Genomic DNA, 24,160 nt, shown 5'->3' with positions numbered 1-24,160 from the left:
CAAGAGAAATTGGCAAGAAGTGTACTTTCTCTGCATCTTCATGCTGCAGCACGATAATCAGCATCTTCCTTGTCAGCTGGTCGAAATGAGACTTGAATCTCGACTGATGGATGTCACAGTGTTTTTTTAAAGTCTCATCTCTGGTCTCATGCAAGCTTGTCGATGCTCTGTGATATTTCAAGACATGACGTCAGCTCCCACTGTGATCCTCTTACTATGTACGATTGAAGAGTGACTCGGTCTTTCCGGGAAGGCCGTGTCAGGCAGTGAGACTCTCCTCGGCGCTCATGACTTGCTTTGTGTTGGACTGGACTCGCAGTGTGTGGAGCCATGCGGCTCTGGCACATGTGACCGACTGGAGGTGGAGTGACTTACACTGACATTGAATACAGTCTCTATGCGCCTCTGTTATTTCTGTGGGAGGGAGGGAGCCAAAGAGAGACCAGTGCCATTTCCAGTGGCAGTCAACGAAGGCTGTCGGAGAACAGGAGGCTGTGGAAGGCTTCGAGCTCCTTGCGTGTTCGAGTAAACACCCTCTTTTGGTCTGGAGCCCCTCCAAAGGTCAATACTCTGTCACATCACAAACGCTGGATTCATGGTTAGTTGCCCTAAGGTCTAGAGGAGGAGAAGAAGGGCACAGTGCTGCCTCTCATGTGCTCCTTGTCACTTTTATATGATTATCTTACTTAGATATCTCCTCGTGTAGTTATTTGTTGTCCCTCTAATCTCCCACTCACTTCCTTTCTAATTAGATGGTTCCCTTTACTTTCATTCTGAGAGGCTGCCTCGGTTCATTCATTGTAATCTTTTTTCTTTCCATTTTTCCTGGATCCAGGTAAATGAAGGCTCCGAGAGACAGTTTGGCGACTGTGCCCACGACACGACATAACATTTGCGATCCCCTTACGTGAAGGTGGGAGTGGAGGAGGGATACGATGTCCGTCCCCTGTTGACAGACAAACCTGCAGCATCACAACCATCTTTTTTTTTTAAACTTAAAAACCTGCTTTAGACACGTCTGAATCTTCTCAGGTAAACTGAAATTGTGTTGATTTCATTAACCTCTCCACAGATTAGGCTGCACATGTGATGCTCGAGAGGGCCTGCAGAATAACTAAGCTACCTCTGGTGGTTGTACGTGCATCATGCAGAAAGCTGCAGAACCAGTGCATTCACGGAGCAGTGTGACTTGGCACAGAACACAGTTACATAATACAACATGATGTCTGTCAAGAAATCAGTTGAACAAGATACACATGCCCGTAAAACATTGGAAATGTAATGTTTCCAAAACAAGGACCGAGTTAACAAATGCAATCCAAAAATCTGCTTTTACACGGAGAGGGCTTGTTACCGAAAGTCTAATAGTCGAGAGACAGAAAGCAAATTAGAAGCTAGCAACAGCCTACTATATTTTTCTTTGAGCATATACAATAATTAACTTTATATATATGTCCCCAAACCCGATGCTTAGCCATCTCCAGCTGTGTATTTATGGTGCCAGCAACCAGGCGGGGGCCACTGTCATTTCCCAACAAAGATTCAGTCTTATGCAGCCATGTCTCGTACGAAGCCTCCTGGCTTAAACCGCCACACTTGTCCCAGTAAACCAAACCTTAATTACAGGCATGTCTAAAGCTGGAGTCTGTAAAAAAAAGCCTCTGGGCACTTCTCTGCGTCTATGTCTATTTACTAGATCTTCTTTTTCTGAGTTCATGTGCACTTTTCTTTTATATTCCTGGTGTTTGCTTCCCGTTAGGGAAGAGAGAATTTTTCTTTATTTCATCCATAAATGTAAAAAAAAAATGCCACCCGGACAATTGTCCTGTGCTGTTTCTGCTTCCAGCAACTGAAATAGAAGATAAGTGTGCAATTTATAAAGTTTGATTTCACTCCTTCCTCCTCTCAGAGGCAGGCAGGATGCAAGCTCAAATGAAATCCCCGCGGGGACGTGTTTTTTTCTCTCTCTTCTTTTTTTTTCACGACGTATTTTCAATGGGGCCTTTCTACAAAACTCATTAATATCATAGTACAGTCAGTCACACCTATATTTGCCCGCTGAACTTCCTGCAGAAATCCAAACAGGTCAGAAAAGAGACAGATGGACGTTTGAGAATTCCTCGTGTTTGCCTCCCAGTAGAACAGCAGGCCTGTGTGGAGCCAGGGCTCGGCCTTATGAAGGGCCCTCACTAAGGCATCACTGAGACTCGCTTCACAGAAAACATCCATCAAAAGGCTTCATTTAACTGGAGATGAAAGATGAGCCTTTTAACTGCTTCCTCTACCCTAAGCTGTTGACTTTCTCATCTGTTTACGGTCCGACACATAAACATCAACACCTTCTGTGTACGGGGCTCCTTCCTTCACATGCTTACTCATAGTCTGCATGGAGTCCTCTTATATTCTACATGATGAAAAGGTTTGGCCCCCACCACGAGATCAAACGCTCGCTCTGTTCTGCAGAGGGTATTCCTCGCAATGTGAACATATGTGTTTGTTTTTTAAGTGCTCATATGTGGAATACGGCAGCATCACTTTTTTTGGTCATTCCCTAAATTCATGTCAAACTTACTGGAGAAAAAAGATGACATGCAACAAAACTGTGAGCACATGTGAAAATGTGTTATTCTTGACTTTTATTAGATTATGTGGCAATAGTGTCCTTAAATTCTACCCATTGAATAAGGAATTTATTCTCAAGAATATTGTAAAGAAATTAGATTATGTCCGTCATTAATGTGTTAAATTTTGTGTTTAATTCAAATTCACTACACAAACTAAGGCGGGAGAGTAACGACATTCAATGCTGAACATGCATGTTGTATTAATGTTATATCCAGATGGATATGATTGACTACACTTGCAGGAATGGCTGTTTGCTCAGTGTCCTTGAGCAAGAAACTGAACCCCTATTACTCCCAGTGGTTAGGCCAACACCTGCATGGTAGCAAGCTGCCAGTGGTGTGTGTGTGTGTGTGTGTGTGTGTGTGTGAGCGTGTGTGTGTGTGTAAATAAGTAAAGCTCTTCTGGTAAAAAATGCAAGATAAAGTCCACTTACCACTGTTCATCTCATGGAGGAGACAGCAGAATGTATTAGTTCCAATACTTCTAAATTGTATGGCATTATGGGGTATCGGTAAATAATATTCAAAGTGGTAACAATGCTTCTCCCACACCTGCGGAGGTGGATTTAGGTAATTGAATGGCAACCTACGCTCCCTATATTCTCATGTAACGCCCTGTTCTGTGTCGCCTCTGTTTCTTCTGTCTCCTTGATTACTTAATTCCCTACACCTGCCCTCAGCCACTCTCGTCTCGTTAGTGTCTCATGCCGTACACCTGTGTTCCTCCCTATATATCGTGCCTGTCTTTCCCTCGTCTCCTTTTGGTTTGTTGTCTTTCGTTCTATCTTGGTCTCCTTGTGCCTTGTCGTTTTACCGGCCTGTCTTTGTAACTATTGCCAACCTTTTTGTTTGGAAACTTTTGCCTGAGTAAAGAGAGTTTTTGTTATTTACCTGGAGTCCTGTCCTGTTCCTCGCTACCCGTGACATCATTAGGTTGGAACAACGTACCTTTACGAACATTAAGCTCTGAACCCTGGATACTCCTAAATGTGTACTTGTGCTCTTGCATGTATTTATCTCTTATCATGTCAATTTCATCGTTTTCAGTTTCCATACCTTGTTTTCCATCCTTGGTCAGTTTGTGTAAATAAATTGCAGCTGGACTGTCAACCCGTCTTGTGGAATAAAAATATTGTTTGATGTTTATAAAAGAACCAGAATATATGGAAAACACTTCTGATATAAATGGCACCAAAAGAAATTGTATAATGTTCATCTATGGTGCCTTATAGAATTTGTGTATTTACTGGTTGAGTCTAGTGGGACACATTTTTATATTTTTAAAAGGGAATAACATTATCGTGCCTCATATTGACCTAAGTAATCCAATATTCTAACAAAGATACCTATAAATACTGACTGAAACATAACTACAACAATCAATTTTGTTTTTACATTCAGAAATTAAGTAAACAATTGGCTAGAATTAGAGGGGTACTACAGCGGCACCAACTGTGTTGGTATCATAACTTTTAGTTCCTGGTTCCTTTCCAAATTACACAACTAGATATCTTCTTGGCAAATGCAAACCTCTTTCAAACTTTCATTTCAGCTTGTTACACTTTTCCGAGAAACAGGCAGTTTGCCATGGATGGAAGCCAGATGAGATGAGTGACTTGAAAATAGAGATGCACGTACAGCATTCTTGACATAGCAGCTGACCAGCGAGGAGTGGACCGGGGCAGCAGCATCACACTGGGCCCTGAAACATCCAACGGCGCCACAGGAATTAGACTCTGCTCGTAGCGCCTGGTCCGCCCATCAGTCTTTGTGTCTCTGGTGTCCGGATGAAGACGTTGCAAAAGGTTGTGAGAAAGAGTCTTCAGGATTTAATGAAGAACAAACAGGGGGATTAATAAGAGGCCTAGTAATATGTGATAATGCTAAAACCAGTTCTCTGGACTCTGATCCAACAGATGGAATAACGTGATACGAGAATAGAGCTTGCATAGCTGAGCACAAGTCAGAGCTATCATTACAGAAAAGTTGCTTTTCTTTCTCAAGACAATGGACTGTGAATACTGTTAGCATCCTCTGAAAACTCCTTCAAATGAAACAGGAAAGCAATTTCAGTAAAAGAACATTATAAAACTCAAGATAAAGTTCTGGCGAGTAGACCAATAAAGAGTATTATAAGATCCCCTCGATCCCCACAGATAAAAGACACAAGTAAAATGTGCTGACTAGCAGAAGTTGCAAATCTCAGGGCTATGAAAAACCTCCCACAGTGGAAAAGCAGCTTACTGCAGCGTGTCTCACGTCTGGCTGGTTGAAAGTCCTCTTTCAAACAAAACTCCATTCAGGTCAGATTAAGATCACATTCTGAGGGAGGACAATGGCACCACTGATGTCGGGCCAGCAGAAATAGAGAAGATTGCTTCACTGACCTTAGCTTGAGATGCACTTTCCTCCAGGCGACTGCTGTCGCTCCAAAGCAACCGGAGTGTGAGAGACACTTAAGGTAAAAAGCTTCTGGCCATGCACAGCTTCTTTGATAAGAGTGAAAGGAGTCCCATTGATCCAATGACACTGAAACTCCTTTTCCTTTGCATATATTTTTGGAATGATTGATTATGACAACAATTCCTAAGAGCTATTTAGTTGGCTGTTTATGTTCTGCACCTAAGAGTGACCACAAGCTGCTTCGCTCTCCTGACTCTTAAACGATTTAAAGGAATAGTTTGGTGTTTTTGCTTTTTGGCAGAGAGAACAATTAGCAACATATGTTCTTTATTTACAAAGCCGGTTAGATTACCTTAGCACAAGAACTGAGAACAGTGGGTAACAGCTTGCTAACTGAGACTAACTGCATCTCTAAAGCTCATACATTTACGTTTTATATCTTTTATATCGTACAAAAAGAAAAGATGGAGATATGACAATTAGTTGTTAAAAGGGACGTTGTGTTCTGCACTATCTCTTGGGTCATACTAATTGCCAGAAAGCCAGAGAGTTAACGGTTGCGGCCGGTGACTCGCCATTTTTACACTTTTATTTTTGTAAAGTTTAAACAAAAAGAGAATTACCAGTCGGTGTGCTAAACCAGGCTAACGGGGCTAATAGGCTGAGGCTTCATAACCGACAAATATGACGGTCGGCTAGAAACTGAAAGAGCACATTTCACAAAATGTTGTACTTTTGCTTTTTACTTCCTCAGTTTTTCCGTCGCCCTTCCTTTAGGATCTACAACCAATGCCATGCCATGCTTCGGGAAAGGATCTACTATGTGAGGTTTTGACCACTAAACAACATTATACACCAGAAGGACATAGTTTTAGAATGCATCTAGCCCCAATAGGCCCAGTATAAAACTACGGTCAGTGTACTTTATTGGATGTCTAAACCTCAACCGTAACCACAAGAGTTATGTTAGGTTTGATATACAGAACCTACATACTTACAGACAGCTATCCTTGGCCCTGTCATGGATTTAAGACACTGATATCCTGAGGAGCTGTTGAGGAGGAGGCTGTAATGAGATGTATTGCAGGATAAGATAGTTCTATTGGCTGTATAAGAACTGACATTAGTCAAACCTCCCTGTAAAACACTTTTTGACTCATTCCTATCCAGGAAAGTGCAAAATCGTCATGGAATAGTTAGAACACTGTACTTAAAGTCGAGTATATTAATATAAGATATATTGATGTGCAAATTACATAAAGTTTTTTTGATTGTTTTTTTTCCAGTCAATTATATTTTATTCATTGAATGGCTGTATGTCATGTGTTTGATGTAATTACATGGGGGTGGCTGTAATGGTAATTGTAACTATTTAATTCACTTTATATAGTGTTAATGTTCAAGGTATTTGTCATTAATACACCATATCATTTCTAGAACAAACGTGAACTAATGTTGAAATAAATAAACTATAAAAGAAGTGAGAAATTATCTAAACTGATCGCCTGTCGTCTTAATTGAAGATTACATACATTTTGGATTTTAAGGCTTTTGAAAATGAATATCAAAACAAACAAAACAAGCTGTAAAGCTAGTAAATAGCTGAAAAAGGACATTTGAGGATAATAATGTTGGCAGATATCGTGTTCATCTGGCAGTGAGCGTACGAGGCAAAGTAGAGGGGAAGACACCACATAACCCCGCCAGAGCCCATCAACAAATACAGTAGAAGTCTCTAATAACATGCGATCTGATATGCTCTATTACAGACTGAGTCTCCACCCAGCACTGAGCCTGACAGCAAGGACTGAGGATCCCTTTGATAAACCCTTCAGGGCCCGAGTACACTGACAAGCCCGCCCACTGGAGTACCGAAGTAGAAGCATACCACATGCAGATCTGCCTGACATTTAAGAGTAAAGAAGGACATTTAGGACACCAAGAGCCTTGGAAGTATTCTTGGAGAGCATGTTATGACTTGAGGAGGAGTTTTCACTTTGCAATTACAAAAATATTACATGTTTTTTGTGTTTTTAAATGGATATCTAGCTATGCTAACATCACAACTCGGAGTCTGTCAGTGGGTTATAGACTATACAATGGGCGCCGTGACATTTTGGACAGACGTGAATCTTAATAGCTTTGCTATATTCATTCAGGTCAACATTTTAATTGGACCTGTACCTGGTTTATGCCCAAACCTATAAAGTGAAGCCAATGCTGAAGTGGCCTTCAACTCACATTATTTCTACTAGCCAGCAGGGGGCGACTCCTCTGGTTGCTAAAAGAAGTACATGTGTGGAGAAGTCCATGAGAAAATGACCTTAGGCTACTTGATTTATTACCTCGGTAGTTATCACCGTTTACCCTTTCAAAGTTTTCAGTTCACGCACATTTTTTTGTTAGCTTTTTGATCACCTAAAAATATCTTCTTTAGTGTCCGGTTATAATACTCTCGTGTCATTCCTGGTTGCAGAAAACAAAGATGTTGACGACCAAAATGATGAAATCGAGGCACATGTTAGCATGCTAACAAGGTAAACATTATACCTACTTAGCATCTTTACATCATAATTGTTCACGTTTGTAATGCTACGGTTAGCACCAAGTGCAGCCTCATAGAGCCGCTAGCATGGCGAGCAAAAAAACCTTTTATTACATCATAACCATTGTTAAACACATAGTGAAATGCATAAAAAACACATTTGAGATACATTTTTCCATAAGTACTGTTACAAGATTAGGATAATGGCGAGAAAGTTTCTTAATTGCGGGGGGAATTTGGACTCCTGACCTCAGTATTTCTCATACCTCGGCAACGACCCCCGGAGGTTGTATATGTCTTGTACACCTGTATCCTAACAAGGTACAGATGTAACATCTCCTGACATTGTTAATAATCTCTCAGCAAGATAGCAGGCGTACTGAATAGATGTTAGTGTCATCCAACATAATTTAAATAGAGATTTTTAACACTCTAAGAAGTCTTCAGCTCTACGGGTTCAGATGTGTTACAGAACTGTCCTGACATATTGGGTGTTTGATGTCCTTGATATTATCCAGATGGAGTTATTTTTGTAAGATCAGCCAAAAGCTGTAGAATGTATAATTAAAACACAAGACAAAAGTAAACGGCTCTGTACGAGAAGCACACACTACTGGCTTGGCAATGTTGCCTAAACCTCATCGGATTGATTATGGCGTTTACAAAAAGGGAAAGGAGAAAGAAACCACAGATGTCGTCAAAAGGAACCGGGTTTATCCTTGAGGTTACTGCTTCTACGTATGTGTGGCTGTCGGGCCACATGGACACTGAGCCTCCGGTCTGAACATGAAAACTCACAAGATACTATAAAGGTTGTACACCCGTGTATCAGAAGGAACGCTGTGGGTTCTCATGACATGACACGTGTAACATCAAAACGACAATCGGTTCTTTCAGAGTGGGCATCAACTCCCGGTGACTCACTTTAAATTCGTGGCCGTGGCGCCAAAGACTTTTTTTTTTATACTTGATATTTTATTTAGGTATTTTTACAGAAATACAGCCTTTAAAAGTAAGAATGCATAATAATATTAAAACCTAAAAATAAAGTAAAAATTAACCATGCATCTGGCCAAGAATGGATATAAGGAAACACAAAGATAAAAATGTTAAAGCAGGACAATAATTATAAATAAGGAAGCAAAGAAAATCAAAACAACCATGCAACACTTCACCAACGTTGTCAGTCGATCATAAATTCGGTCCAACAAACAGATCTCTAGTACAAAATATATTCAAAGAGTTCTATTCACGGGGTATCTTTAACTTAGTTTTAAACGTATATATATATATATGTGTTGCCTCTTGGTGAAACAGTGCTTTTCTTTTTAAATATTGAATCGGGTCAAAATGACCCGAAGGCAATACAAGGGTTAAGAGATACTGAGCCTCAAGTCCCATATCCTGTGAGGTTAGGGAGGGCGTGTCACTTGCCAACTTCCTTATTTTGACATATATTTTGTCCATTTTGTCCACCTAGCTGTGTGTATGTCCCTTCTCAGTCTCAAAAGGAAAGTCATTCTTTCCATCTCGTGGATTTCTTTAATAATTTCAGTTCAGTTTTCTCAAAGCCCGGTTTTGTCTGAATAAAATGTTTCTCTGGTTTTGATGAGTCCTCCCTTCACAGATGTGTGTCTCTGAGGAGAAGCATTCATAAGAGCACTGCACCACCCACACGCAGTTTACCGACCCCTCGACCTCACATTAACAATCTCTCCAGGCTGTATTACGAGTGTGTGTCTGTGCTTGTGCATGTGCATGCATTGAAGTGTACATGCGGTTTGGGGGGGGTTGGATGGCTTTCCCCGCACTGCAGACCCTGTTTCCACTTTCTCTTGGAAAGTCCTTCGAGGACTTGACAGCGTTTATTTGAGCCAGTAGGTTATGTCGACGACTTTGTGTAAAAAATAACTGCACAAGCAAATATTTTGGCAACAGCCTCAATTCCGCAATATCAGAGTCGGTCTTCAGTATGTGTTTTTCTGTCAGTGTGGACACAACGTCACAAATTGGAGCTTTCCATGGACCTCATGGACCACAGCTCGCTCTGCACTATCAAAAACATTCAGTGGAATAGTTCAGACATGTTTAGAAATATGTCGATTCACTCTTTTGAACAGGAAGACGTCGATCTCATATCTGACCGTTAAATGTGAACCCATAAATGGCCCAGCATACACACTGGGAGCAGGGGGCAACAGACAACTTGACTTTATCATGAGGTTAAGAAATACATCAGTGAACTAAGCAAATTAATGGAAATGGGATCTCATTTGTTTATTCCGTATTTTAAAAAGAAAGGTTGAGGTTTTACGGGGGGTTTAAGTGCTGGACAAATGCTTGGCTGGGCACGGTGACCTCATGGTGTCTCCCGACATCTGCCTTGGACTGATTCAGACTCGCAGTTTTTTCTAGCTCCCATGAGTCAAACTAACAAATAAGAGGGAAGCTCTTGTGGGATGGTAGCTACCTTAAAATGTAAAAGGTCTAAAACAGAAGCATCACGGGGCCAGTGATGTAGGAAAAGACAGCGAGGCCAGGTTTAATGAAAATTACATTCCCATACAAGGAAACATTGCGAAATAAGTTTTGGAAGCAAACACAGGACTTTCCCTGTGGAAACTGCTGCATATTTGTGTCCTATTGTGTCATTTACAACAATTATCTTTTTTTTCCTTATAGTTTAAAAGCATTTTTTTCATTTAAAACATTAAACACATTCTTCAAACCATTTAAAACTGCAAGCATATCCGGAAAATCCTGGCTTAGTCGTGCAGTTTAGTTTTATGGGAAGCTGTTATTTTGTGAGAGGCCAGGGCGCATGTTGTGCCGAAAGCCATGAATGCAAGGTGTTGATGCTAATTAATCCAGATTATTCCTGCAGAGCGATCCCAGTCTACAACCGATGTATGCCAGACCGATTGTTGCTGTGACGGGTTACCAGCCAGAATGATTATAGACGTGCTGAGATGGGTTTCTTTGAATACCTCCGCCTGATGAGGTGAGACGCGCAGCCAGGCAGACACAATGGAACGTGGCCAAGGTGCAGTAGAGAGTTGAAGTGTGAACCTCTGGCAGTAAAACAGACAAGAAAAGGTCCGTAGAGCATCCCAACACGTTGTTGGGTCAGCTCCCGCCGGCGGGCTTAAAGCTAAAACTTTGTTTGGTGGAACTACGAAAGAAGAGTATGAGGACAGACTCCATTACTGCAGTAATGATCACACCTATATGTTTCTACTCCAAAACATTGGGGTGGCGCACATGTTAACACTTAAAATGTAGAAAATAACTCTAATTATGCCAACTGTTTTCTGTTTATTGATTATTGACCGTCACTGTCATTTTTAGCATTAGGCCATCACTATTTTATGTGCACAGCATTCATGTAAGTTTTCCTCACAGGCTAGAGCTAAGATTAGGGATACACACTCAATGCATGTGCCTCATGTCCGGCACTAGATGTCCTCATAAACTGTAAACTGTAACTCAGTAAACTGTACTAGCACAAGGGCTTTTGGGATATTCCAATCAGAGTTGAACCATATACCGATAATTTAGAAGTCAAAGAGGGGTCACTTTTAACATGACCGTGTAGAAGATTAGTGTATGCTCCTGGTGACCTGCTATGACTCCTTTAATTCATGCAGGGCATTTTGGTGGTGTAAGGGTTACAGGTCCTGGAGCTCACAAGCAAGACTCAGGCAGATGGACAAGAGAAACTCTTTTACTGGTTTCAGGCAGGGTCAAAACCGGGAGGTCAGTCCACACAGGCAAACACATCCGAGAAGGGGCAGGCTAAATCCTGGGTCGACAGAACAGGGAGATCAGGCAGGGGACAAGTGAAGCGAGGGGACCGAAGTAGTGAGGGACTGATGGGCAACAGGTGAGACGGGTGTGAAGACCATGTGAAGGGAATGGGGGATGATCAGGTGACATAGGGACGACACAGAGAAGGTGTAGGTGATTAGACACAGGAGGAAACAATCAGGGACAGGGCAGACAACCACAGGGACAGGAAGTGCAGGAATACAGAGGACACACGAGACATGGCTTCAAAATAAAACGGGAAACAGGAGACAAAACACCAGATCAGACAGTCCTATTGTTTATGTTTGTAAGTGTCAATTTCTAGATGTATTTCATGTATTTAAGAGTAATGTGTACTGAAATAATTAACGCCTTAAAAATAGGTTTTAACTAAAGTGCATTTTATTCTTCACAAACCAGGACATTAACCTGTATGAATCTTTTCCACTTTCTAATATGACATAAAGGCTGCAGGTATGAAGTGAATAACGACCACTCTGCAACTTTCGTTGTCCCTCTTCTTTGTCCAGAATAATCTGCGTTGTCAGCTCCATTCGCCCCACGTGTCTGGAGACACATACAGTGGAGTCTTAAGTCGTTTGTCAGATGATGCTGTTACAGTCCCACCTAGTGGCCAAAGGACACGGTCACAAAGAAATAGTCAACCAATGTGGTTGCAAAAAAGCAAAACGTTTGGAAGATACATATGTTTGTTGTGTAAGCACTGAGCACTGAGGACCAGCTATAGCACAACTTTAATAAAATAATCAAATTAGAAATAGTCACATTTTCTGTCTTGCTCCAGTGATGTTCTGTACTGAATTTGGTCCTGATTGCTCAAAAGTTTAGCATTACCTGGATGTTTATTGCTTTTTATGATGTTTTTGTGCTAACCATTATCTCCGATAGTGAAGGCTTGTAATATCTGGCCACGGAGACTACGGTTTAAATGTAGCCTTAGCTAAGACTGACATGTTTACCCCTGGGTTGATTGATGTGTACGGTCCCTGTTCAAATAAATAATTAAATTAAAATTACATTAAAAGTTATAGGAGATACAGCTAAAAAAGAAACTCAAGAAAAATCTCTTGTTTCCGAGACTTACGGCCAAAACATCCGGTTTGTTGATCCATGATCAGAGGAGACTGACCCTCTGGCTTCTCATACCTTCCTCCAAGAAAATACATCATGTTTACGTGGTGTAATATTATTTAATACAACAATTCAGCTCTGCATGACTTAGCCCAATGCAGTGTGGTTATTACTATACAATATCAACATTTATTATATATATATATATGCATATATAAAATGCTAAGTATAGTTTACTATATTTAGGTCTGAATGGCAGCTATTTGTATTACATGGAGTATTTCCATCTTCTGCTACTTCATACTTCTAATCCACCACAATTCAGAAGTAAATATTAGACTTGTAACATGTATTTGATGCATTTAGTCACTACTTACTTTGCAGACACTAAACTATATCAACAAATAGATGATGAGGAAGTATTATAGGTTAAGAACATACTTTATTGATTAGAAAAATTAGCCCCATCTTATGAGGGGCCGTGAGGGACATTATTCAGAATACCCTCTCACACACACTACTGAAATGCTCTCACACACACTACTGAAAAGCTCTCACACACACACACTACTGAAAAGCTCTCACACACACTAGTGAAATGCTCTCACACACACTACTGAAATGCTCTCACACACACTACTGAAAAACTATACGCTCACACACACTAGTGAAATGCTCTCACACACACTACTGAAATGCTCTCACACACACTACTGAAATGCTCTCACACACACTGAAATGCTCTCACACACACTAGTGAAATGCTCTCATACACACTACTGAAATGCTCTCACACACACTAGTGAAATGCTCTCACACACTACTGAAATGCTCTCACACACACTACTGAAATGCTCTCACACACACTAGTGAAATGCTCTCACACACACTAGTGAAAAACTATATGCTCACACACACAACTGAAAATCTCTCACACATACTAGTGAAAAGCTCTCACACACACACATGATATGAAAAGCTCTCATACACACATATAAAAATTTCACTTGAAACGGAAGGCATTTCACTTGAAACGGAAGGCATTTCACTTGAAACGGAAGGCATTTCACTTGAAACGGAAGGTGCAGTGTTGCCAGGTCCGCGGTTTTTCCATGCATTGGGCAACTTTGAAGTGTTGCCGCGGGTTGAATTTTGTGTCCGCTGGGTTATATATATATATGTCTAGGATCCGGTAGAGGACTACCATCCGTGTATGTGCTTTTACACAATGCATGTTCACCTGATCCTCTTTGTTTTTCACGTCCAAACTTTATTTTTTGAGGTAAGAGGCAACGAAGACGATATCGTACGTTTTACTAGTGCTCTGCAATGCATTGAGTCATTGCAACGTGAGGAGTCCAACAATTACGGTCAGGAGAGGCTTTATAGAGAGCTTGAAGATCATACACGAACTCTATCTGCATTTCTTGCTGTGTCCAGATATAATCATGATGATAGTGATGTGAGTAATCTACTAGGATCATTGTATAGATGCTTTTGCAACTTTCTTCATGAACATGAGGCCAGACAGGGATCCAGTGATGTGACCAACAATTTGATACCCCCAACAATCTTGACTGGCCATCCAGGTCGGCCCCGATACAGCATAGCCGCCGAACAGATTGCTCACTGTGTATCCATTGGTATGACATGGCAGAGAATTGCATCGTGCTTTGGAATCAGTCGAAGAACCCTATACAGACACAGACAAACTCTGGGAGTTGAGCCATTAAGATATGCAATATTGTCAAATCAAGACCTGGACAGCGTTGTGACGACTATACTACAGAACACTCCAAATGCAGGTGAAGCATACGTTCTTGGAAGCCTGAGATCACGTGGCTTAAGGGTTCAGCGTTGGCGGGTCAGACAGAGCCTCGATCAAGTGGATCCCATTGGGCGGTCATTTAGACGCCGTCATGCCATACGCCGAAGGGTCTATAGTGTTCAGGCCCCCAACCAATTATGGTAAGTTGACTAGTAACTATTTTGTATTATCAATAAAGGTAATCAACAGTTTGCAAGCTTTACCTATATATGTTTTATTTAATGTACTTTATATCTCCCAACAGGCATTTTGACGGCAACCACAAGCTGATTAGATGGCGGATGGTCTTTCATGGCTGTGTTGATGGCTTCAGTCGGACCATTATATACTTACGGTGCTTATCTAACAACAGAGCCTTAAGTGTCTTGTCATTATTTTTGGGAGGAGTACACAACTTTGGTTTGCCCTTACGGGTCAGATGTGATCATGGTATGGAAAATATACGTGTTGCCCAGTTTATGTTGGAAAGAAGAGGACTGAACAGTCGTAGTGTTATTACAGGAGTTTCAGTACACAACCAAAGGATTGAGAGACTATGGGCAGAATTGAATAGAGTTGTATCTAGACACTTTATTAATATGTTTAACTTCATGGAGGAGCAGGGTATACTGGACTCATTGAATGAAGTACATCTATTCTGTCTGCATTATGTTTATTTCCCAAGAATTGAAAGGGCAGTAACAGAATTTATCAACCAGTGGAATAACCACGGCCTGTCCACACAAGGGGGGAGGACTCCTCTTCAGCTGTGGCATACAGGGGTCATAAACAATGTAGGAATCCATCCAGTTATAAATGACATTTTTGATGACGATAACTACTATGGCATTGATGAAAAAGGGCCATTACCTGAACTTCAAACCAATAATGATGTTAGAATTCCAGACATTGATGTAACGATTAATGAGACCACAATGGACAGTATTCGACAAGTGAATCCACTTGAAAATGATGGGAACCATGGAATAGATGTGTTTTCTTCTCTTCTGCATTTTCTTCTCTGAAAAACATGCATGTTATGTAAGGTTTTGTTAAAACATTGTTTACTTCACCTGTGCAGTTTTCTCAGTGAATTACAAGAGTTATGTTAAAGTTAACATTGTTTTATTACACAAAAAATGAACAAACATTTGTGAACGCATTTTTTCAAAAAGACAGGCAGAGGGAGAAACAGACAGACACATAAGACACGGACGGATAAGAGACAGAGGGGGAAATGACTCAATATACTTTAACTTTAACGTAACTGCCTAAGGCAATATCTATGGAAGCCCGTTTCCGCCACTGTGATAAAAAAATTAAGATCCTGCAAGTCATTATGACTTCACTATCTCATAATTATTAGATGCTAAGTCATAATTATGAGATAGTATCTCATAATTATTAGATGCTAAGTCATAATTATGAGATAGTAAGTCGAAATTATGAGTGAAGTCATAATTTTGAGACACTATCTCATAATTTCGACTTACTATCTCATAATTATGAGATGCTAAGTCATAATTATGAGATTGTAAGTCGAAATTATGAGATAGTGAAGTCATAATTATGAGATACTATCTCATAATTATGACTGACAGGATCTTAATTTTGTTATCACAGTGGCGAAACGCTTCCATAAATATCAGTGTGAGGGGAAGAACAGTTCCATTTTATTCCTTTTTCAAAGACATATATGTTTATGCCCTGCCAAACCCATACGAGTTTCCGATTGCAAAGTCGAACTTCTCCTTAAAGAGCCGATATGAAACATGTAGTGGCAACTTGAGACAGTTGACACACGTGTTGGCCACAGGGAACATTGGGGTCGAGGAGAAGTCGTCATCTTCCTTCTGGATGAACTGGATGGAAGGAGTTGGAGAGAAGCCAATCGGTGGTAGCACAGATGCTCCAGTTGCAAAGGCCAATATTTTTGGAGTTTGGATGGCCTTCTTCCTCTATAAGAACAGAAAAACATTGTAAGTGGTAGTTGGTCCAATAAGCATGTATATGAAACAGCAACTCATTTGATACTAAATAAATTGTGAAATAAGAGTATTGTACTTGAAAAACTGAATAACTCTTATAGCAATATATTTACAAAACACCTTTCATCTTTTAACAATCTCAAAGGTGCTACTTGATGACATTACAACCAAGAAAGTAAGTAAGTTTAAGCTATAATGTTTTTGTTACACAAGTATTTTTTTCTTCACAAAACACACAAAAAACAATAACACTAAAATATAAATAGACACATAGCTTTACTTATACACTAAACTGTCAATTACCCTCTGCATCCTGGAGATAGTCTCTCCAGAAGGTAACGACTATCTCCTCAGCAGCTCTCTTGTTGCTCCTTCTGGAGACAGCCAAATGCTGAAAACATCATCCATCTGGTCAGCAGTCAGTGTGCTTGGCTCATGACAGAGCAGGGACGAAAGCTGTCTGGATGCCTTTGGATTTTCTCCAGAACCCCAAGCGTTTTCAGTCCTTCACAGAATCTGTACAAATAACATGGAATTTTGAAGAATTTAATTAGGGTTCCTAATTCACTTGTGCATTGTAAATTTACTTAGTTTTATATACAAATAATAGATTTAGTTGGTCTATGGGTAAAATTCTGATTGCTACTCTGATTAATCTGACTGCAAACAACCAACACCTCTGAATACCTTTGAAATGGACCTTGAACCCTGTGGATGATCTGGAACATGACAATGTCATGTACCAGCAAATCCCTGTCTCTTATAGAGCGCATAGGCCTCAGACATCCTGCATTGGCCAAGTAGTCAAGCAGAGGTGCCGTTGTCATCTCAAGGTCCTCAAGGGTTGTACTTTCAGATACCTAGCATCACAAGGAGCATCAGGATAGTTTGTTATGGAGGCTACTTATTAGTAAGAACCCAGACACTGGACGTCTGCATAATTAACAAGGGTGCCCTAACTTGTTTTCTTCCAGATAGCTACAATGTGATAAACAATAAGGAAAATACACTTTGCCGACAACCTATAGGAAGTGAGCATTCAGCAATGAGCAGACTGGGCTGGATTGGTATTCCTCTCAAATGGAAAACGGCAAGAGAATATTATAATGTAACCTAATTTTAATGCAAGATAACATTTAGACTACCAACTGACCTTTTTTACTTTTTCCAAAAGTTCATTGTCAGCTATGTCGTCTAGCACTGGCTTTGCTGAACCATCAACCAGAAGAGAAAATATTGTTGGCGAGAGGAAGTTTGGTGGCGGACCACCATGTACCAAGCTTACAGCAATGGCTCTGCCAGCTGTGTAGTACCGGTCCTCTCTTAGAGCTTCAAAACAACAGGATAAAAGGAAATGTCATATTGATAAATACATAAAGACCCACTACCACATAAAATCATGGATTTCATTGTGCCATTGAATACATTGTAAATCAGTTCAAAAGCTGAAAGTTGTATGTAAAAAAGATTACAAAAATTAAAATGGTCATTACCAGCACTGTCAAGAGCCAAGTTCTTGCTGTTTTCTTTCCTCAAACATGGGTGACCTGGCCATGGTCTCCATCAGCAACCTCAAGAATTCCTCCTTGGCCCTCCTAAATCAATCCCTTCCTCATTTCTCCCCATGTCATCTGAGAATTTCACGCAGATCATCAAGTTGGGGTTATAGGACACCCTTTGAAATCCTCGCACGGCTCCCTCCCAGACAGCAGAGCGATTTATATTAAATTTGCACTGTTGCTTTGTGTTGATTTTGCTTGAGAGTTCCAGCAGTATCTCTTGAACCGGGACCTTTTCTACACTATAAAGACAACATCAAAGACAAATGATCAGATATGACAAAATAATCTTAAAATAAATAGTTCATATCAACTATGTGATCACATCATCCTCAATAGTTGACACATTCTGTGTTTGTGCTACTCACATTTGACTCTCCATACTGGCAATTATAGCCTGGTTGAACTCCTCATCATCTGAAGAGTCATCAGGAAGAGCAGCCATAAGTCTCAAATATGAAGAGTAGTCACCATCTTCACCACTTGTGCCAGGGTTGCCATCACTTCTTGCAAGGCTGCCTCCATCATCACCGCTTGTGCCAGGGTTGCCATCACTTCTTGCAAGGCTGCCTCCATCATCACCGCTTGTGCCAGGGTTGCCATCACTTCTTGCAAGGCTGCCTCCATCATCACCGCTTGTGCCAGGGTTGCCATCACTTCTTGCAAGACAGCCTCCATCGTGACCACTAGTGCCACTTCCTTGCATTGCTGTACGCCTTCTAACAACACTTCTGGTGGCGTGTGTGATGCCATAGCCATGTTCATCACCACTGCCAGTGCCAGGGTTTCCATCTCCATCCTGACTGCTAGTACAGGGGTCATCCCTACTTCTCATTGCTCTTGTAGCAACCCTGGTGGTGCTAGGTCTGCCAGTGTGGATTTGTGAACCATAAACTTCCAAACAGTCATCATCCTGGTCCTTAGCAGTTGCACAACTGCTTAATGTTGATCTGGTAGTGATGTTGGAACATTCATTTTCTTCATCTGAGTCAGTCTTAAACAGAAAAGAAAGACCAAAAATATATATCAAAAGCAAAAATCACAACTTTGAAATTAAATAACCATATTAGAAACAAGTTATCGTTTGACCGATTAAAACAAGGAACCTTTGTTTGTGCTTTTCTCTGGTTTGATTGCGCTCAAACCTTTGCTTTAATTGTATATATTGTATACTGCTACAAGTAATAAACAGTTTACATTTCATTTTCGAAAGATACAATTCTATTCAGTGAAAAGTATTAAAAACAAATAAAAGAAAGAAAGCAAACTTACTAAAATGGTCCTTGATGGTCTCACATACAGGCCTTTGGTTTTAAAAATCTTATGGATTAGCATTCCATTCAGCTCCTGGCCCTCCTGGAGTTTAGGGGACACCAGCTTATTGCCACAAGCCATTAGAAACTGGAGGCTACAAAGAAGATGGGGATATTACAACAACAAAAATGCTTTTAGGCTATGTCGTTTGTTGTACGATGGTGTGAGTCTGTGTGTCTCCTTGGTTTCTTGCTCCTACGAGGTATGTGACCGAGTCATGTACATTTTATAACAAATGCTATTGTATTATGTTTGTAATAATCATGATTGCACTTTGTAAACCTGTGTTTGTTCTTTAAAGTGTTCTATAAATAAAGATTATTATAATATTATTTACAAAGTAAGAAAAAAAAGTCTTTACCTGACATCCTCTGGAATGTGCACACCAAAACCATCTCTGATGCATTCCACAACAGTCTGGTGGTCCCAGGCCTTCTGGAATTCAAAGGCACTGAGGATGTGCCCATGTTTGTGTAACCATAATTTTGGATTTTGTTTGCACACTATTCCCCATGATGGATTGGGAAGTAATATTACGTCCTTGTTGAAATGGTCATGCTGCTGTGATCTAGCTCTGAAATGAGAATGTAACTCTTAAGACGACATGAAAACAGCCACTGCACGTTAAGTCATGCTAACATAGATAAATACAAGACAGAGACCACAGTCGTAGAACAACATACAAACAATAGATATCTTAAACACGTCCAGTTTGACAAGAGCAAAATACTAACCGTCACCCCTTATCGACCCTCCTTTGGCTGTGAATTAACTAGGGCTGCAACTAACGATTATTTTGATAATCGATTAATCGGTTGATTATTTTATCGATTAATCGGATAAAAAAACTTTAATTTTCAACCCTTTATTCAAAACAGGGTCCGTACGGTCATGGAAAACCTGGAAAAGTCATGGAATTTTTAAATGGCTATTAGCAGGCCTAGAAAAGTAATTGAAAAATAAAATCCCAAAATATTTGGAAAAGTCATGCAAATTTGTTTTATTCAAATGTTAATTTACACGGTATAGATACGGTATGCTTTGGAATTCTCATTGTTAGTTTAAATACTACATCTTCTCACTTTGTCACGTATAGACAGAGTTTTCACAAAATGTTTAATCATGGAAATTTGGTTTAAAGTCATGGAAAGGTCCTGGAGACCCACTGGTCAGCATGGTGATGAACCCTGTTCACTGGTCACCATGGTGATGAACCGTCACAAACAGACTGACAGCTTTCCTCTCCTGAGCAGTGGTCCCCATGTGGACCCCTGAACAATATCAGAGACGCGTTCCGATTTATTATTTTTCTCACCTGGCCCGCTGCCGTTGAGATTGCAGTGAGACGCGGACAAAATGTGAAGTGGTGCTCTTCACAATAAAACATCTTTGATGGACGTGTCGCGTCTCGGCCAATCAGCGTTCAGATGTCCACAGCGTTTGGGAAGTTAGGTTAGCTTGAATGTTAGTCCGCTACATCTGCTGCTGTCACGCTGCACGGTGTAGCGATGCTAACAAAGTACCCGTACGTTAAACACGATGTGATTTAGCATATTTTTAGTATCGATACTTCATTTAAAGAGCGCCCGATCAGAGCTCACGCGCTGCTCCGCTCCGTTAAATATTGTCTGCACGCGCAGCGCACACAGCGAGTAGCGTCGTGGCTTATCTCCGTTGCCTTTCTCCGTGGAATAAATAACCACGTTTTCTACGTTATACTCTTGTGGAAATGCCACACACGTCGTGACATGTAGCGCCCTGGTGTCTGGGTTCATAACATCACCCGTAGGCGCACTTAGCTCCGTGAATGTCTCCGACTACGTGAATGACTTCCGCATCCAGCGCCACGTGAGCAGCAGCAGCCAATTAGATTCATCAACAGAGGAGCAGCTGAGCGCTGATTGGCTCTCACAACGCAGCGTTACGTCTCTCCCTCCGCTCTTGTTTCCCCTGCGCCGCTCTGCGCTCAACTCAACTTTGTTTATACTCCGTGACTTATTGAGCGCTGTAATAATCGCGCGACACAACGAATCGATCATGAAATTCGTTGCCAACTATTTTAATTATCGATTTTATCGTTTCGTTGTTGCAGCCCTAGAACTAACCCTCCAGCTGCCTTTAACATTATATATTTCCTCTCGTTTTCCGGCGAACATTTTGGTATTTGCTTGGCGAAATTGCTAGCCAATGTTCATCGTACATTTCATACACGTATACGCCATTCCTGGTTTCAGTTTAACCTAATTCCCACATTTACTCCTTCGAGTTTAATATCGTTCGTTCATTCATTTATTTATTCATACAGTAGGCTAGGCTAGTGTCGTAGGGGTGAACTAGCCAGCTAGCAAACCACACACGAGGGTAATATGAAAGATAATTTCAAACTGCGACTAGGTGTAATTACCTTTTTCTCCTCATGCCTTTTGATGTCCATGCGCCGAAGTGCTGCTGCGCTTGATAGCGGGGTGCAGGTGCACAGTTGCTCCTGACTGTACCTGCAGCAGACAATGGCACGCCGCTGCGCTGCCGGGACGGAAAGAGAGCTGCTAGGTGGCTGTCTACTGTATCCACACCTGGAGCTGCTGCAACGACCGGCTGCTGCCGAACAGTTGAGGCATTAGACAGTGTTCTGATTGTCTCCGCTGAGGCCAATATGTTGTTTAGCAACGCCGTTGCTTCTGCAAAATTGCTTGAGGGCTGTTGAGCACATGGTTGATCTGCCATCCTTGATCACCTTCCGTTTCAACTGAAACACCTTCCCAGGGTTGCCAGGTCTGTGTGACAAAACCAGCCCAATGGCCAATAAAACCAGCCCAATATCAGAACTCAAAATATGCCGTGCCAAACCATATACACTGCTTTTAAAGTCCAACAGCATTGCTATCATTACCAAATGTATTGTAATATCTACAAAGTAACACCAAATGTTTAGTATGCCAGCATTAAAAGCAGTTTATGGTAGGATTTGGGTATAAATAAATTATTTCATTTAAAATATGGATTTTATTGAAAGATATTCATGTAATCTGCATGCAAAATAGGTCTACCGAACCAGCGGACACAAAATTCAACCCGCGGCAACACTTCAAAGTTGCCCAATGCGCGGAAAACCGCGGACCTGGCAACACTGCACCTTCCGTTTCAAGTGAAATGCCTTCCGTTTCAAGTGAAATGCCTTCCGTTTCAAGTGAAATGCCTTCCGTTTCAAGTGAAATTTTTATATGTGTGTATGAGAGCTTTTCATATCATGTGTGTGTGAGAGCTTTTCACTAGTATGTGTGAGAGATTTTCAGTTGTGTGTGTGAGCATATAGTTTTTCACTAGTGTGTGTGAGAGCATTTCACTAGTGTGTGTGAGAGCATTTCAGTAGTGTGTGTGAGAGCATTTCAGTAGTGTGTGTGAGAGCATTTCACTAGTGTGTGTGAGAGCATTTCAGTAGTGTGTGTGAGAGCATTTCACTAGTGTGTGTGAGAGCATTTCAGTAGTGTGTGAGAGCATTTCAGTAGTGTGTGTGAGAGCATTTCAGTAGTGTGTGTGAGAGCATTTCACTAGTGTGTGTGAGCGTATAGTTTTTCAGTAGTGTGTGTGAGAGCATTTCAGTAGTGTGTGTGAGAGCATTTCACTAGTGTGTGTGAGAGCTTTTCAGTAGTGTGTGTGTGTGAGAGCTTTTCAGTAGTGTGTGTGAGAGCATTTCAGTAGTGTGTGTGAGAGGGTATTCTGAATAATGTCCCTCACGGCCCCTCATACTCCTCTCCGTGTGTCCACTCCCTTTTTATGGCAGATCACCTCCGATGCAATTAAGCCAGGAAGAAGACTTAGTGGAGGAGGACTCGGCGCCAACCACCACCTCCACCTCCTCCACCGCCGCCGCCGCTCTGCAGTCCAAGATGTGCAGCGAATGTTACGTGAACCAGACGTTTGTGCACGATAATGGGACCGTGAGCGACCACAAGCCATCACGGTAAGAGAGACGGGCAGAGACACACCGGAACAAGTAAGGAGGCAAAGTTATCACTGCATGGGAGATAAGAGAATAACGAACTTTGTGCTTTTGATGAATAATAACATATAAGAATAAGAATAAAAACAGTGAAAAGTGCCAAATATCTTTAAGTTTGATGTTGTTTTGTGTGTAAACTGCTGATTTCCTGCTCATGTCCTGTCATCACTGTGCAGCTGCTCATTGTCCCTTCCAGTACTGGTTATTATCTACTGCACGCATATCGTGCATTACATAAACGAGTTACCACTTTAAGTGATGTTGTATTTTGTTGGACTCTGCATGTGTTTTTTCATTGGAACATTACTTTTCAATAAAAAACTACAAATAATTGTCTATTTAAAAGTACAAAAGAAGAGAAACCAGTTGTGTTGTCACACACCAGCTCAAACGCACAAAAGCTCTCCCTAAACACGCTCCACTGACCGGTCTGTTCACTCAGATGCCTTCAATGACCCGTGAGCTCAACTGTGTTTTATGGGACCGGGGCTCTTTGTCATGGGTTGTGTTGGGTTGAGTTAGATGGATCGGTTTCTCCAAACCACGTGGGAAATAAACCCTTTTAATCCTTTTACGCGATATGTGTTTGTCAAGCTTAATGGACGAGAGCAAACACGCAGACGGTGATGGAGAGCAGAGAAATTGAGGAAAGAGAGGATGAGGGCTTTCCTACAGTCACTCTTTAAAGAGTGTGTGTTGTGTTTAAAACACCTCTCTGTCATGTGTGGTCACAGTTGTCGCAGCAAGAGAGGACCCAAACGCCGACATTACTGCACAAACTATTTAATTACAAAAATCACAGACCAGACCAGACAGGAACCACAAAAACGCGGACCAAACAGTACGAAGCCACACTGGGAATGAGACGAACAGGGTTTACATACACAGGCAAGGTGAGAGGATTGGACAACGGGGAACGAGACACAGGTGGACACAATGAGGGCGGGACCAGCAATCACACAGAAGGAAACAATCAGGGCCAGGGCAGACAATCACAGGGAGACAGACGACACAAGAACTT

At 41.2% G+C, this 24,160-nt stretch overlaps 1 protein-coding gene across 1 annotated transcript; it reads right to left on the bottom strand.

Annotated features, from left to right (window-relative positions):
• Positions 1 to 16,685: 16,685 nt before the first annotated feature.
• On the bottom strand, positions 16,686 to 21,957 carry LOC130205710 (uncharacterized). Its single transcript, XM_056433209.1, has 9 exons — positions 21,544 to 21,957; positions 19,501 to 19,713; positions 19,098 to 19,233; positions 18,194 to 18,819; positions 17,858 to 18,067; positions 17,760 to 17,797; positions 17,420 to 17,595; positions 16,954 to 17,126; positions 16,686 to 16,782 (listed from the first exon to the last, which is right to left on the bottom strand). The coding sequence occupies exons 1-9, from the start codon at positions 21,861 to 21,863 to the stop codon at positions 16,686 to 16,688; spliced, it is 1,989 nt and encodes a 662-aa protein (XP_056289184.1). The 5' UTR covers positions 21,864 to 21,957.
• Between the last annotated feature and the right edge of the window lie 2,203 nt (positions 21,958 to 24,160).

Source organism: Pseudoliparis swirei, chromosome 15, assembly GCF_029220125.1.
Source record: "Pseudoliparis swirei isolate HS2019 ecotype Mariana Trench chromosome 15, NWPU_hadal_v1, whole genome shotgun sequence".
NCBI classification, from domain to species: Eukaryota; Metazoa; Chordata; class Actinopteri; order Perciformes; family Liparidae; genus Pseudoliparis; species Pseudoliparis swirei.
Note: the sequence above shows the minus strand (reverse complement) of the source record. Positions and strands in the feature narration are given on the sequence as shown.

Coding starts and splice junctions, on each gene's coding strand:
- LOC130205710 (XM_056433209.1), bottom strand. CDS start 21,863: ATGGCAGATCAACCATGTGCTCAACAGCCCTCAAGCAATTTTGCAGAA. Junction 19,234..19,500: donor CACATTCCAGAGGATGTCAG/GTAAAGACTTTT, acceptor TCTTCTTTGTAG/CCTCCAGTTTCTAATGGCTT. Junction 18,820..19,097: donor GACCATCAAGGACCATTTTA/GTAAGTTTGCTT, acceptor TTTCTGTTTAAG/ACTGACTCAGATGAAGAAAA.